This window comes from Prosopis cineraria, unplaced genomic scaffold (genome assembly GCF_029017545.1).
Source record: "Prosopis cineraria cultivar Desert tree isolate PC_DT_omini unplaced genomic scaffold, ASM2901754v1 PC6, whole genome shotgun sequence".
Classification (NCBI taxonomy): Eukaryota; Viridiplantae; Streptophyta; class Magnoliopsida; order Fabales; family Fabaceae; genus Prosopis; species Prosopis cineraria.
In genome coordinates this window covers 31,149,303-31,164,208 of record NW_026555337.1, presented here as the reverse complement: position 1 = coordinate 31,164,208, position 14,906 = coordinate 31,149,303, and the positions used below count along the sequence as shown (strand labels likewise).

Genomic DNA, 14,906 nt, shown 5'->3' with positions numbered 1-14,906 from the left:
TTGTAAAGTCTCATCCCATTTTCTTTTGCATCAAAACAAATCCATCTTGACTTGATCAGAATAAAAATGAGTTGATCAGGGATAGGTACAATGATGAATGCAGTTAAATAGTTCTATAAAGGTGCAATGGACTTGTCATCGTTGGCTACCAATGTATGCTAAAGTCAATATATACAACCTAAATCAACAATAATAATATGCTTCCTCTGTTTTTATTGTAATATATTTTCAATCGTTTCACTCATTTTAAAAAAAATTAGTTTTCTTATATCATAAAAAAATGATACGTAATTTTATTTTTAATTTTGACTTTAATTTATAATATAACTATATTAAATATCTTTAAGCTTATAAAAAATAAAATTAAAAATAATAATTTAATTATTATAAAATCTTATATTTTAAATAAAAATTATTTTTTAAAAATGTCTTGCTAATAAGACGGAAAGTACTATTGGAATTCAAGTTGCCCTTACTTACCTCACCCCACGAACGCCGATCCCATCTCTTATCCTATTTTAATTTTATAATTAATCAACCAGAGAATGATACATTTGTCCAATTCAACCACGTAGTGATCTCACCCACCAATTAATCTACAACACATATTCAACAACAGTACAAGCATGGAAAATAAAAAAGTAAAAACATGCTGATCAAATAAAGCATCCATTATGCTTTAACCACAGGGACAATGATTGAGGGGTTTAACATAACTAAGTAATTTAACTTAAATTTTAAGTATTAAACTTTAAAAATTTATAAATTTAGCTTTTAATTTTATAACTTTATTATAATAAATTTATAATTTATTTATTTTAGTTAAAAAATAAATAAATTTATTTATTTTATTAAAATTAAGAATATAAATTATAAATTTATCGCAAATATAATGAAAACTATACTTACAAGTTCTTGTAATTTAGCACATGAAATTTAAGTTAAATTCGTTGATCTTCTTGTACCTGCATGTCATTCTCCCTTGATTATACGATATATCTAGCTAGTTCTGAACTTTTTGATGTAGGGTATTGGTTTGAGATAAAGTGGCATCTTTTTGCTGACAGTGAGCCCAAATGTCTCCTCCATGTCAATGCGTTGAACAGTGGCACCATTTACAACAGGAAGCTTCCAGTCAAACCAAAACAAGAGATTGGCAAGCAGGGATTCCACAGCGGCAACACCAAACATCATCCCAGGACACCCTCTTCTTCCTGAACCAAACGGTATGAAATTGAAGTCTTGTCCTTTGAAGTCCACATCATTCTTCTCAAATCTCTTAGGAATGAACTCTTCTGGCCTTTCCCAGAACTCTGCGTCTCTTTGAATTGCCCACGCATTGATGTACACCGTCGTTTTAGCTGGAATAGTGTAGCCTCTCACGTCCAATCTTGATCTTGATAATCTAGGAGGATGAGAGCAGTTGGTGGATGCAATCTTAGAGCTTCTTTGACCACACATTTCAAGTAATTCATTTGGTTTATGTCTTGCTCTTCTACTTTGACTTGTTTCCCACCACGCGTCTTAACTCTTCCTGTGCTTTCTGCATTTTCGTCGGATTCATCACCAGCTCCGCCATGGTCCACTCCATTGCTGTTGAACTCGTGTCGCTTCCTCCCAGAAACATATCCTGTGCAATATCAAGAATGTTCAATTCATCATCGCCACAAATTGATGAATATGGAAAATTAATCTTACACTAGCTGGAGAGAGATTAGAGAGACAGAGACCATTAAGATTGATTTGATGTCGTATTGGGAGAAACTATGGTCAAGGATGCCATCGTCTTGGAGTTGAAGGAGAATATCGAGCAAGCTTTTCCTATTGGAGGATTGGTCATCGCTTCTCTTCATCAACATGGTCCTGCGTTCTTCAACGATGCGATCAAATAAATCATCTAACTCTCTAAAAATGGCCTTCGACCTTGAAATGAGTCCAGTGAGAACATCAACCCAACCCAAGGAAGGAAAGTAATCTCCTACACTGAAGGCCATAATGTTAATCATCACCTTCCTCGCTAGCTCTCCAATCCTTGTATTAGCCCCCTTGCTAATTTTATCCCCAAGAACACACTTACACACAATGTCATTGGATGTAGCAATTGGCAACTCACTCAGATTTACAGAATCTACACCACTCAGGCACATATCACGTATCTTATTCACTAACTGCCAAGTTTCTTCTTCTCTGGCGTTCTTGAACGACTGAACTCTTCTCGAACTAAGAAGTTCGTTGACGCAGATTTTCCTCTTCTGTCTCCATTTTTCACTGCCGTAGCTCCCAAAGCCAATGTCAGTACAGCCGTAGAGCAAGATCTTAGGACAAATGCCTTGAGGTCGATCTGCAATGGTAAGGTCATGGATTTTCATAAATTCGCGGGCCAATTCTGCAGAAGAAACCACCACAGCTGGAGTCTGACCCAGCTGTAAGAACATCAAAGGTCCGTATTTTTTCGAGAGGGTTCGAAAAGAGTGGTGAGGCAGTGAGCCTAGCTGATGAAGATTGCCGATGATGGGTAGCTTTGGAGGGGATGGAGGCAGGTTCAGATTCGACTTGGATTGGCTTGATCTCGTTCTAAGATTGATCAAAAACAGGACTACGATGATGAAGCATGAAAGATACAAGAGCTGGGCGTTTAACTGGAAGCTGGGAAAGTAGTGTTTGACAAGCGAGAATAGAGCCATTGCAAATTTGTGATTTCTCTCACCACTTTTAGATTGTTTAATTTTGAACTTCAACTTGCGCAACCAATATTTTATAACCTAATTTTTTTTATATTTTAAAAAGATAATACACTTGATAATATCTGTCATGGATGACCTTCCCATCCACTTCTTTCTAAGATCAGCCTTGGTTCGATGGTTCTTGGGAGTGGACCTCTCCTATCCGCCTCGCTTGTGGGAGTGTGTGGTTTATAATATTATGATTAATATTTTAATTAATTCCTTTTTTGGTTGCACTGTCTATATCAGTACCCATCGAGTTGTTTTGTTTGTATTACTATTTTGTACGTGAAGCATTTCATCCAAAAAGAATTATTATATATGATCAGTCAAAAAATTAAAAATGCCAATTAACCAACAAAAAATTGTCAACTGATCATGTGATCTTTCTCACTTAACCTCTATGATCAGCAAGATTCACTTAAAAAAAAAAACTAAAATTCATAAACAATGCAATTATTTTTTTATGTATAATATCTATCTATCTATCTATATATCTATCTATCTATCTATCTATCTATCTATTATATGTTTAAATCCAATATTTTAATAATATTCATTACTTTTTAAATCAAAGTGTATAATTTCATCAGGTTGCATTTTCGTATCGTTTTCATTCAGACATAATATGATAATATGTCAGGACAAGAATTATACTGTAGTGGAATTAACCCAAATCTTATCCAAAATCTTGAGTGCTTTGACTGCGTATATTTTATTTCGTGAAGTTAGCACTCACTCTTAGCCGTTAGACTTTTTCACTCAAAAATTGCTTAAGGGTTCACTCAGTGCATCAATACAAAATTTTAATATTAATGCCAATATACTATGTAAGAAAGTCATGCCAAAAAATATAATAAAAATACATAATTATTTAGCGGTGTTTTTTCATTTAACAACCACCGGTTACGTCTACGGCTCTTAAATTCGTTATAAATGTCTAACACATTCAGTCCACGAATTTCTTTTTCATGTAACTTTAGTCTCCACACATGTTCCTCTGTTTTTTATTCCTTTTTTATTGTGTTATTATTTCTCTCTTGTATTGCAAGAGCTAGGGAAAATATTTAGTAATGGTTCTATATAAAATTTATATTTCATTTTCTCTTCTTTATTTTTTCCCCAAATATATCAGGCACATTACGCTGTTAATCTACTTTTAAATATAAAATATTTCCTCCGGTCCATAATATAAGCATTGTCCTTCAATTAATCTTGATTTAAAATATAAGCATCCGAACATGTGTAATTTTTTTTTTCAATTTTACCTATTGTATTTATTAATTAGATATTTGTGTAAACATATCTCTCACTTGTTGTGGAGTACATTGGTAATTAGGATAAATGATAAAAAAAACAATATTATATATTTGGGTTAAGGCTCAATTTTACCACTGTATTTATTTTTTAGGAGTGCTAGCCACTTTTACTCTTAAGTGAGTTAATTTTTTTTAAAATACTTTTTTTCAAGGTCAAAAAACGCCCTTCTATTAGTCAATCGTTAATTTTTTTTTATTTTTTTTGCTAACATAGCATGTGTGTGGGGTCCACACATGGTAACATGTAAGACTTTGATTTTATTTTTTGATGCTAATTTGCTCTTAAATTCTTTTTCTAGGAACACTAAGTATTCTAAAATATTTTTTAAAGAGCATTAGGCACCCTACAGTCTTGTTAAAATAAAATTTAATAAATATTATTAAATATTAAGTATTTTAATATTTAATAATTTAAATGTTATTATTTAAAATATTACACCACCTAACTTAATATTTTAATATTTTTGATATCTTGTAATTTTGTATTAAAAATGAAGGAAATGAACCTCCAAATTAACAAAGGGATTTTTTCTTCTCATCTCTCCATTTTTTTCTTGTTAAGTAACTTTTTTCTGTAGCACATTAATAGAATAAGCGATATCTTTTAAATAAATATTTTTGTTGACATTTGTTGGTCTTGATTTGTTATGCTTTTTATTTTACTCCTAACACTTTAATGTATAAAGAGTATTAAATTTGGATAGTACAATATTTTGAAGGAAGATTGTTAGTTGATAAAAAAAAATTATGAAAAATGACCTAAAAATTTAATAAATTTAACCAATATTAAAAATATAACTCAATTTTGACATGCACAAAAGGCATAACGATTTAGGCACTGTCTCAAATAGAAGATCGAAGATCGAAGATTGATTTATAAAAAATAAGAAGTCATTTATAAAATATTAGTTTGAGTTGTTAATATTTAAAAAGTAATTTATAAATTTTGAATGGATATTTATAAATAATAATATTTAAATTATTAAATATGAAAATACTTAATATTTTGGCAATATTTATTAAATTTTATTTTAATATGATTTCAAGGTGCCTAACGCTTCTAGAAAAAGACGTTACAGTGCCCAATGCTCTTAAAAAAAGAGTTTAAGGTCAAATTAACACCAAAGAACATGCTTAGAGTCTTACTTGTCATTATGTGTGGTCCCTGCGCACATGCTACATCAGTAAAAAATAGCAAAATTAATGGCCTCCTAAAAAATAGGGCATTTTTTGACCACAAAAAAAATATGTCAGGGGGAAAATTATCCCACTTCAAAGTATAGTAGTAAAATTCAACCTTGACTCTATATTTTTATGAGAATGATAGCTTTATTGTAAGGTCACCTACACTAATCCATCCTCATAATAATTCATCACAGGTAATCAATGAAATTATTCTCAAAGGATTACCCAACCATAGTTAATCGTTTAAGAGAAATTCAAAACCAAAATTAATTCTTTCAAAAATTGGGATCCTAAGTTTGAGTTTTAATAAAACCATTCAAAAGTGACTGTTATTACCCAAAAAATTTTAAACACAAATTTTTATGGAAGCATGGGATACCATATGCTGATCAAAGAGACTGAACACTAGTTGAAAAATATTAAAGAGGTGAAAAATAGAGGGACATGCCGTTGCTTAAATTCATAAAAAAAATGTCTCAAATTCAATCTCTAAATTTAAAAAAATGTAAAATTAATATTATAGAGGGATTTGGAGATGGCTAGTTTAGGAATAAAATTTTTCTTGTCTCTAAACTTGTTTCTAACATTTTAATTTTTTAAAAATTAAATTGTTTAATGAATAATGACAGGCGTCAACATGGATTTTGCTATTCTTTTTTTAGAGACGATATGTCTCAAAATATTTTTTTAAATTAAATCTATCTATAAAAATATAATTAGTCTCTATTTCTGTTTCTAAAAGAACCATGCTATATAATATGCTCATTCATTTCATAATTTCAATGCTAACACATTGGGTTTATAATATTACACTATTCATATGAGCAACACTAGTATTATTACAGAATATTACAGAATGCTAAATATTTGAAAAATATTCTAAAAAAACAAAAATATTCTAGATATTTGAAAAAAGTTTCATTAAGGAAGGAGAGATCTTACTTGCTTAGTATTTGCAGTATGGCTTAACTATCTCTGTTTTCTTTTCAAGCGAGCACCAAGCAAAGTGGGTGGGTATTTATAGGGGATGGGAGTGATTCTGGCGATGAAAAAGAGCCGGTGAATTACTCCTCAAGGAATTATCCTAGTATATATATATATATATATATATATATTAACATTATCTTCATATATCTATAAAATAAATTGGTTTATATATATATATATAAGGATAAAGAGATTTTTTTTTATCTGGTTACCGACTAATATATTCCAATGGATATATGTATATATCTGTATGTATGTATATTATTTTAACAAACATTTATATATTCATTTATTAGTATTATTAGTATTTGAGGTTATTACAGTTTCACTCTAAAATTGTCCAGGACAAGAAGAGGAAATGACCTATGCTCTAATAGAATATGAGCTATGCTCTAATAAAATTAAGAATATGATGGTGTGTATGCTTAGTAAGACTATTATGTTGAGGAGTGTAAGAACAAGAATACTAAGAAATAGTGCCTTGAGAATTAAAAAAGCTGAATAATCTAAAGTCACAATATTCCAAAATATTATCATTATGAAAATTTTTAATAACTTTAAAATACTGAATGTGAATCATAGTAGTACATTTGATATAAATTTTAGGTAACTCAGATTGAAATTTCATCATATAAATCCAAGTAAATTGAGAAAAGTTATCAATAAAAATCACAAAGTATTTAGATCCCGTATAGAAGGAGCAAGTGCAAGACCTCAAACATTAGAATGAATCAAATCAAATGAAGAAGCAGTAATAGAATCACTTTTATGAAAATATAAAGTGAGTTTTTTAGTAGTCTAATAAAAAATGCATTGCAAAGATTGATTATGAACATGGTATAAAAGATTATTAGAAATTAAAGCACGTAGTTTACTTAAAAAAGGGTGAACAAGATGATGATGCCATAAGTCAAGAAAAAAATCAGGGGAAGATGATGTGGAGGCAGCAAAAAATGTGGGAGCAGTGATCTTATAAGTAGGTGCATTGAGGTGAGTTTGAACATATGATCAACTTTGTGCCCGTTTCCAAAAACCTATCTTGTTTGAGAATTTATTACAAGACAACCACGTTTGTTAAATAATACGTCACAACTCATATCAACAAGTTGGCCAACAAAAAAAAAAAGTTGAAACTAATGGCAAGAACAAAATACGTATTATGAATGGATAGGGAAGGCAAGGATACAATACAAATATGACTAATAGGCATTTGAGAATTATCAATAATGTGTATATGATAGGCAATAGAATTAGGTTTGATAAAGGAGAAGAAATTTGCTTGACTTGTCATATGATTGCAACAAGTAGAGTCAAAATACTAAGTGGATTTACTAGTGAAGTAAAAAAGGCAATAAGAGGAACTGGAGATGAGTGTGCTCAACAAAGTTTTAAGTTCAACCGAAGAGGATCCCAAAGTAGGTTGAGAAAGATCACATGTTTTCAATCAAAGACAGTAATTGTAACCATTCAAAGTAATTGGGATAGATTGAGCAAAAAGATTACAAAAGAGAATGAAGGATAAAAACAACCAAACTGGAGATTGAAGTGCAAACAAAATAACTCACAATAGGAAACTAATCAATGATCTAATTGTTGAAAAAATAGGTATTGTATGTTTCATACCTATTGACCAAATTTCAGCACGATCTAACAATTAATGAATCCACAAACACTGATTTATTGAAACTACCCTATGGATATGGGAAAATAGATTTGAGGTGGATTGAACACGTAACAAAGGACGGAAATATTGATGCAAAGGAAAGTTAACACTCTTCGAAAACTAACTTGCCCTTCAAAAAATAATATTTTATGACTTTAGTATCATGAAAGCTATCAGAGATGAGAGATATAAACTAGAGAAAGATTGAAAAATGTCATGTATATAGCTAATAATGTGAAAGATACATTATATACATCAAGCATAAGATAACACAATAATTATAAATAATTATATAATAATATTTTCTGATAATGACTTATATATATACACAAAATGATAAAATATATTTGAAAAATATTGTAGATAACAATAATATATCAAATATATTCAACCTGAGATTCATTATTTGTTCACTAATTCAACCACTGATCTCGACCACTAACCAACATTCAACTTTTTATTCAACAATCAGTACGAGTAGAAATCAATAAATCATTGTCTCCCGTACGCAAACTTCAACCTCAATACCTACATACAGGCATACACATAGAGTACTCTCAGAAAAGCTCACATAACGTAAAAGCTCACTCAGAAAAGAGAATCACACTTTAACTACGATGTACGGTTTTGGATTAAAACTTAAGAGAGTAGGGTGTCGGTCGAAGATAGAATGGCAGTTTTTTCCTAACAGTTAGGCCGAATCTCTCGTTCATATCAATGTGTCGAACAGTTCCTCCATTTTCCGGAAGCTTTCAATCAAACAAAAACAAGAGATTAGCGGGCATGGATTCCACAGCAGCAACACAAAACATCATCCCAGGACACCTCTTCTTCCTGAACCAAATGGTATGTAATGGAAGTCTTGCCCTCTGAATTCAACATCGTCCATCTCAAATCTCTCAGGAATGAACTCTTCAGGTCTTTCCCAGAACTCAGGATTTGTATGAATTGATGTACAATTAACATCTGATCTAGCTACTCGAGGAGCCAGCAGAGGACTAGGCAGAAGCAATCTCAGAATTTTTTTGACCACACATTTCAAGTAATTCATTTGGCTTATGTCTTGCTCTTCTACCTTTGACTTGTTCCCCACCATGCGTCCTACCTCGTCCTTTGCTTTCTGCATTGCTCCACCATGGCCCACTCCATTGTTGCTGAATTGGCGTCGTTCCTCCCACAAACATATCCTACACCAGATGAAGAATGTTTAATCTATCACAATGAATCATTTCTTCCGTTAATACAAACCCAGGAATCGAGTTTTAGTATAAAATGAGAGAGAGAGAGACCATGAAGATTGATTTGAGCTCGTTTTGGGAGAAACTATTGTGAAGCTTGCCATCATCATGGAGTTGAAGGAGAATATCGAGCAAGATTTTCCTTTTCGTGTATTGGACATCGCTTCTGTTCTTCATCATGGTCCTGTGTTCTTCAATGACACCTTCAAAGAAATCATCTAACCCTTTGAAAATGGCCTTTAACCTCGGAATGAGACTAGTGAAAAAGTCAAGCCAACCAAAAGGAAGGGAAGTAATCTCCCACGCTGAAGGCCGCAAGGTTAATCATCACCTTCCTCGCTAGCTCTCCAATCCTTGTATTCGCCGCCGTGTTAAACTTGTCCCCAAGAACACACTTTCATACGATATCATTGGATGTAGCAATCAACAACTCGCTCAGAAGTTTCACAGAATCTCCACCGTAGTTCCCAAAGCCAACGTCAGTACATCCATAGAGCAAGATCTTAGGGCAATTACCTTGAGGTCGATCAGCGAAGGTAAGGTCATGGGCTTTCATAATTTCGCGGGCCAATTTTGCAGAAGAAACCACCACAGTTGGAGTCTGACCCAACTGTAAAGGCATTATAGGTCCGTATTTATTGGAGAGTGTTCAAAAAGAGTAGTGCGGAAGGGTACCTATGTGATGAAGATTCCCATGATGGGTAGTTTTGGCGGGGATGGAAGCTGATTCACATTCGACTTGGATTTGCTTGCTGTTCTAGTTCTGAGATTTACCAAAAACAGGGCAGTAATGATGAAGCACGAAAGACACAAGAGCAGGCCGTTTTGTTCCAAGGGAAAGTAGGGGTTGACAGGTGAGAGTAGAGCCATTGTGGTTTCTCTGCTCGCAACCTTCGGTTTTCGAGAAAGTATAGAATGATCGAATCATTTACAGGGGATGCGACATGGTATAAGGGAGGCGTGTGTTTTATAACTATTAATTTTTAGTGATGAGTTTCGTGTAAGTTTTAAAAATAAAAAGATGTATATGTAATCAAGTTAAAACGAATGGATAATTGTATCAAAAAGAGAAGATATCAATGTATTTTACTCTAAATCAATGATGTATTAATTAAATTTTTTAATATTATTTTATTTAAAAAATTTAATCATGAGAAAATGTAATGTGAATTTAAAAAATTTTCATTTTAATAGGAGTAAAATTATATTTTTATTTTAAGATAATTAAAATTAATAATTTAATCATCCCTCTTTATTTTTAATGAGGTGATTAGCTGCAGCTTACAATAGAATCATATGGACTATAATATAATACTACTATATATGTATATATCAAATAATTATATGCCAATCTTAAAAATAAGAAAGAAATTAATATTATAATTTGTACGCTAGTTATATGATAATCTCTTTGACAAGATACAACGCCTGGATCAATTATTTCAGCCCATCGCAATAGAGTTTGACTTCTGTAATTTTACTTTAAGGAAAATGAGTAAATGACAAACGAGAGAACCCAGAAATTCATTTAATTTTAAAACGAGAATCTTAATTTTGAAGACTACTCTTAAGGAACAAAAATAATCAAGTCCAAAGGCCAAAATATAATACACTTAAGACTAATTCTTTATTTATTTATAAGTTATCAGCCGAAGTTTCAAGATTTGTCATGCAAACTGCCAAACTTCCATTATGGACTTACGGTTGCACTATATGTGGTAGTGATCTGTGAAGCTATCATAATCATGGATGATACTCATTTATTGATGATATTACATTCCAAGTTGTATATCTGATTGCTTACATTTTATGCATCAAGTTGTTTGCTTATAATCATTACCTTTCCAATTAATTTTTGCTTTGACTGAAAGGTCACTCCCACAAATTAAACTGATGCTACATTTCATGAAAATTCTGTAACATGCATGTAGATATTTATTGGTTACTGGTGATTCAATTTAACTTAATTAGAGCTTGGTGTGGATAATATTGGAGGCTGAAGATAAATTTGAACCTAAAACTAAGCTTAGGCATCAGACTTCAGCACAAGATCTATCTATTCTATTTTTTTAATAAAAAACCTGTATACTTCATTAATCAAAGATCAACACATTATTAAAAACAGGAACATGAAAAGATAACAACCTAGTGACTACATTGATTAGCTTTCTAATTACTCAACTTAGCTTTCTTTAGAATCTGTAATGATCCCAAGTTTTAAGTATAGATTTAAAATTTATGATAAGATATTTTTAAATATATTTTTATTAATTTTGAACAAATATAACAAGAAAAACGTGGTGGCTTAGTAGAAATTCTTTCGGTGTCTATACCTCTGGAGTTGGATTTGAATCCTCAAGAAAAAATGGATGTAATAACCCAAGAAATAATGACAATTTAAAATTTATGTTAAGGTATGTTAATTATACTTTTATATAATTAGAGGTTAATTTGCTAAAGTAAACTGATGTTTTGGTGGTACACATTACCATGCTCCAGCTTCTGATCTCCTCGCTGTTCGTGCTTGCCATTATCATCGAAGTGGAGCTGTGCCATTCCAGTCCCACCAGACTTACAATTTCTTCTTTCCTTTCTGCTTGAAACTGCAGAGATTTTCCCCCTTCCTCTGTCCATGTGATCTTGCAAGAATTCAAACTTTCCTCCCCCTTCACCTTCGTCTCTCTCTGTCCATCGTTGGTAACCCGAGGAAAACGCCGAAATCCTCCTCCTTCGAAGGTGCTGTGGCATGCGTGCATCGGGTTTATCCCTCCCCTGTTCTTCACCGCGAACTTCTCCTCATCTGCTCCCTCTGTTTGAGCTGCTGTGACTTAGAGCATCAGGTCCTTCTTTCCCTCTCCCTCCATTTTCGGCATCATCAGGTTCTTCTTCATGTGGTTTGTTGTGGCTGATTTGCTATAAGGAATTCTGAATTTTTCCTCTTCCTTGTCTGATTCGTGTGTGTGAGTGTGTGTTTTTTTTTTTTTAATAATGGAGATTGTGATTTTTCCTTTTTGTGCTGCTGCTGCTGCTATCCGTGACTGTGTGCATGCGTATATGAAAGGGAAGCTTGATTTGAGTTGAAATTGGAGTTTAAGAGCATGATTTTCATTAGATAAATTCACTTTTATGTTGCTGCTGTAGAGGATGAATTGATTTGAATGTTCTTTGAGGTCAATCGATTTCCGTTGAAGGAATAATAAGATTAGGTTGCTTGGAAATTGAAGTTTGAAAAATTGATAATGAAAATTTTTAAAAAAGGAAATTGAAGACAGCGAAGCTTGGTACTATAATTGGATATTGATGCCTATAAAGTGTTTAATAAAATGCTTATTAGAAGAGTTTTGATTGATTTTTTTTTTTATAGATGTGTAATCTTGTTAATTTAATAAGAAGCATGCTTGGGCTTGAGCAATGTTAATTGGTTACTCTAAATTGAGTTTTGTGAAGGAATCTATTTTAGGAGTTAATAAGATATTGTTTGAGTTCTGGATTGTGGGGAGTTATATGGCTCACAAGTCATAAGACATATTATCAATTTAAAAGTTATATTTGGATATTTAAAATTTGTTAGGGTAAGATAATTAAAGGGTATAATATTTTTTTTATGATTTGGAATGTTGTATAGTAGGTGTTTTAACAAAAAATCTAAAGAGAGAGTATATTTTAACTGACTAGCTAACTATGGCTAGAAATCTTTATGGGTGAATTGTGCTCATAAAATTTCAAAGTTATTATTATTAATTTTGGCTGAGTGGATTCTCTTGGAAAGGAATCTTGTTGATTCAAAAATAAAGTTCATCAAGATACTATTATGTTTTATACGATATTTGGAAGAGGAGAAATTTGCTTGAGGTGGCAAGAGGTGATTTTTGAATTTTGGGAATACTTCAGGTAAGTGAATAGCGTCCCAACTAATTTATCAATAAAAAATTATTCACCCGAGTTTGATTTCGAGAATATAAATTTATGTTTTCATAGTGGTAATTTTCTCGTATATTTGAAAATGATTTAGGAGGGGATTTTATACAGAACATTAGTTGCTAATGGCAGTTCCATTAGCCCTTAACGTGCCATGGTCAATGACTAGCTAGTTTAATTTTTGTGAGCTCTGTTCTTGCATTTGTTTTTGTGGCTTCAAATTGTATTTAGTTAGCATTACCCTCATGGACTGTATGTCCACGTTTGTTTCATAGCTTAGGTTGCATTTGGTTACTTATCCTCATGAATTTTGTATCCACATTTATCTTTATGACATAAGCCATATTTGATTATTTACCCTCATAAATTATGTGTCTACATTTGTGAATTGTCCTAATAAATCCCAGAAATATGAATTTTTAATTAATTGATGATTTCACACACTAATGATTTTTAACTATCAATGTTATTATTTTCATTTATGTACTCATTTAATTATTTTGACATGTCAAGACCAAATATTAGAGCTATTTGGTCATTATGAATTTAAAGTTTCTTGATATTGAAGTTATATAGAAATTTTATTCTGAGCTTACAAATTTATTTCCATTGAATTACTTTCTCTTTAGTTTATGTAACTAGTATATTTTATTCACTTTAATGTTAAAAAATGTCATGGTTGGAACATTATTTACTGAAAAATATTTTTGGTGTCAGATAACCTATGCCTTTGTTAGATCATTCAAGGGATTTTGTTACTAAATTGAAGTTGAGGCGCCATTTTGGTTAATTTCTATTTTTGATGTAAAAATTTTTAAACCTATATATTGTACTTTTATAAATAATGTTATAATTGCTTCACATAGGTTATGGTTAGAATCCTTATTTTATTAAATATTTTGGTTTGCTAGTTGAAAGGAGATGAGGTTCTAGTTGTTATAATATTTGTTTGAAAATTTGTATTATAAAATTTTGTGAGATTTAATTCTCAAAGAAAATTCTGTTGAAATTTTTACAAAAATATTAAAGCTTGATTTAAATAAAAAGTATTTTTAAATGAAACATTTCTTGAATTAAGCTTAAGGAATATGTGTTTAGGTGCATATTACTTATTAATCACTCCTATATTTTGGGTGTGACAGATCATTAGCCAAGACTTTAGCCAACTAATTGGCTTTAATAATGTCAATGCAAGAGATTAAAAGCTTGACGCTAAATTGTTGCTCAAACAGTTCTGGGTTGAATAACAAGAATCCAACATCTGTTGGGCCTCTAATTAATTTCATACCTCCCTCCCCCTCTCATCAGATGAGACAGAAGAGCTAGAAGATTTATCCAAAATTAGTGAGACAATGATGACTTCAAAAGGTCGTCGTCACCTATTTGTTAATGAGTTCATTATATATTAATGAGCCTAATCTTAATGTGGGCTTGGACGAGTAAGGCAAGTCATGTTAATAGGCTGGATGCTCATTACGGAATTTTTTTTTTTTTTGAATAATATTACAGAATGCTCATTGCAGAAAATTGGGTTAGGGGATGTAGTTGGACACAAAGTGTTGGTGTGGCCGTGCGGAGAAAACCGTGACCTCTTTTCCTTTGATATTCATGCTTTGGCCTCCTCCTTTTTCTTGTAGTTCTTTCTCTTCCTCTCTCAGATATTTTCTTCTCTCTGTAGCTGCTGCTTCTCCATCCTTTTCTGCGCCTCTTATTTTTCAGTGACATTGTTCTTGAGTGTTGCTACTGTGCATGTATTTACCTAATTTTCCTAATTAATATTTGGAACTTGAGTTATTTGATGGCAAAATATTCAGAGACATTTCTTGAACTGCTATTTGGCTTGAGCTTTTTCGAGATAACCATCACATTTGAT

The 14,906-nt window shown here is 31.8% G+C and overlaps 1 protein-coding gene and 1 pseudogene across 1 annotated transcript; both read right to left on the bottom strand.

Annotated features, from left to right (window-relative positions):
- Positions 1-830: 830 nt before the first annotated feature.
- LOC129313797 (phenylacetaldehyde oxime monooxygenase CYP71AN24-like) lies at positions 831-2,747 on the bottom strand (annotated as a pseudogene).
- Positions 2,748-8,261: 5,514 nt separating this feature from the next.
- On the bottom strand, positions 8,262-10,198 carry LOC129314323 (cytochrome P450 71A1-like). The gene is made up of 2 exons (XM_054957726.1): positions 9,167-10,198; positions 8,262-9,064 (listed from the first exon to the last, which is right to left on the bottom strand). The coding sequence occupies exons 1-2, from the start codon at positions 9,274-9,276 to the stop codon at positions 8,689-8,691; spliced, it is 486 nt and encodes a 161-aa protein (XP_054813701.1). The 5' UTR covers positions 9,277-10,198; the 3' UTR covers positions 8,262-8,688.
- Between the last annotated feature and the right edge of the window lie 4,708 nt (positions 10,199-14,906).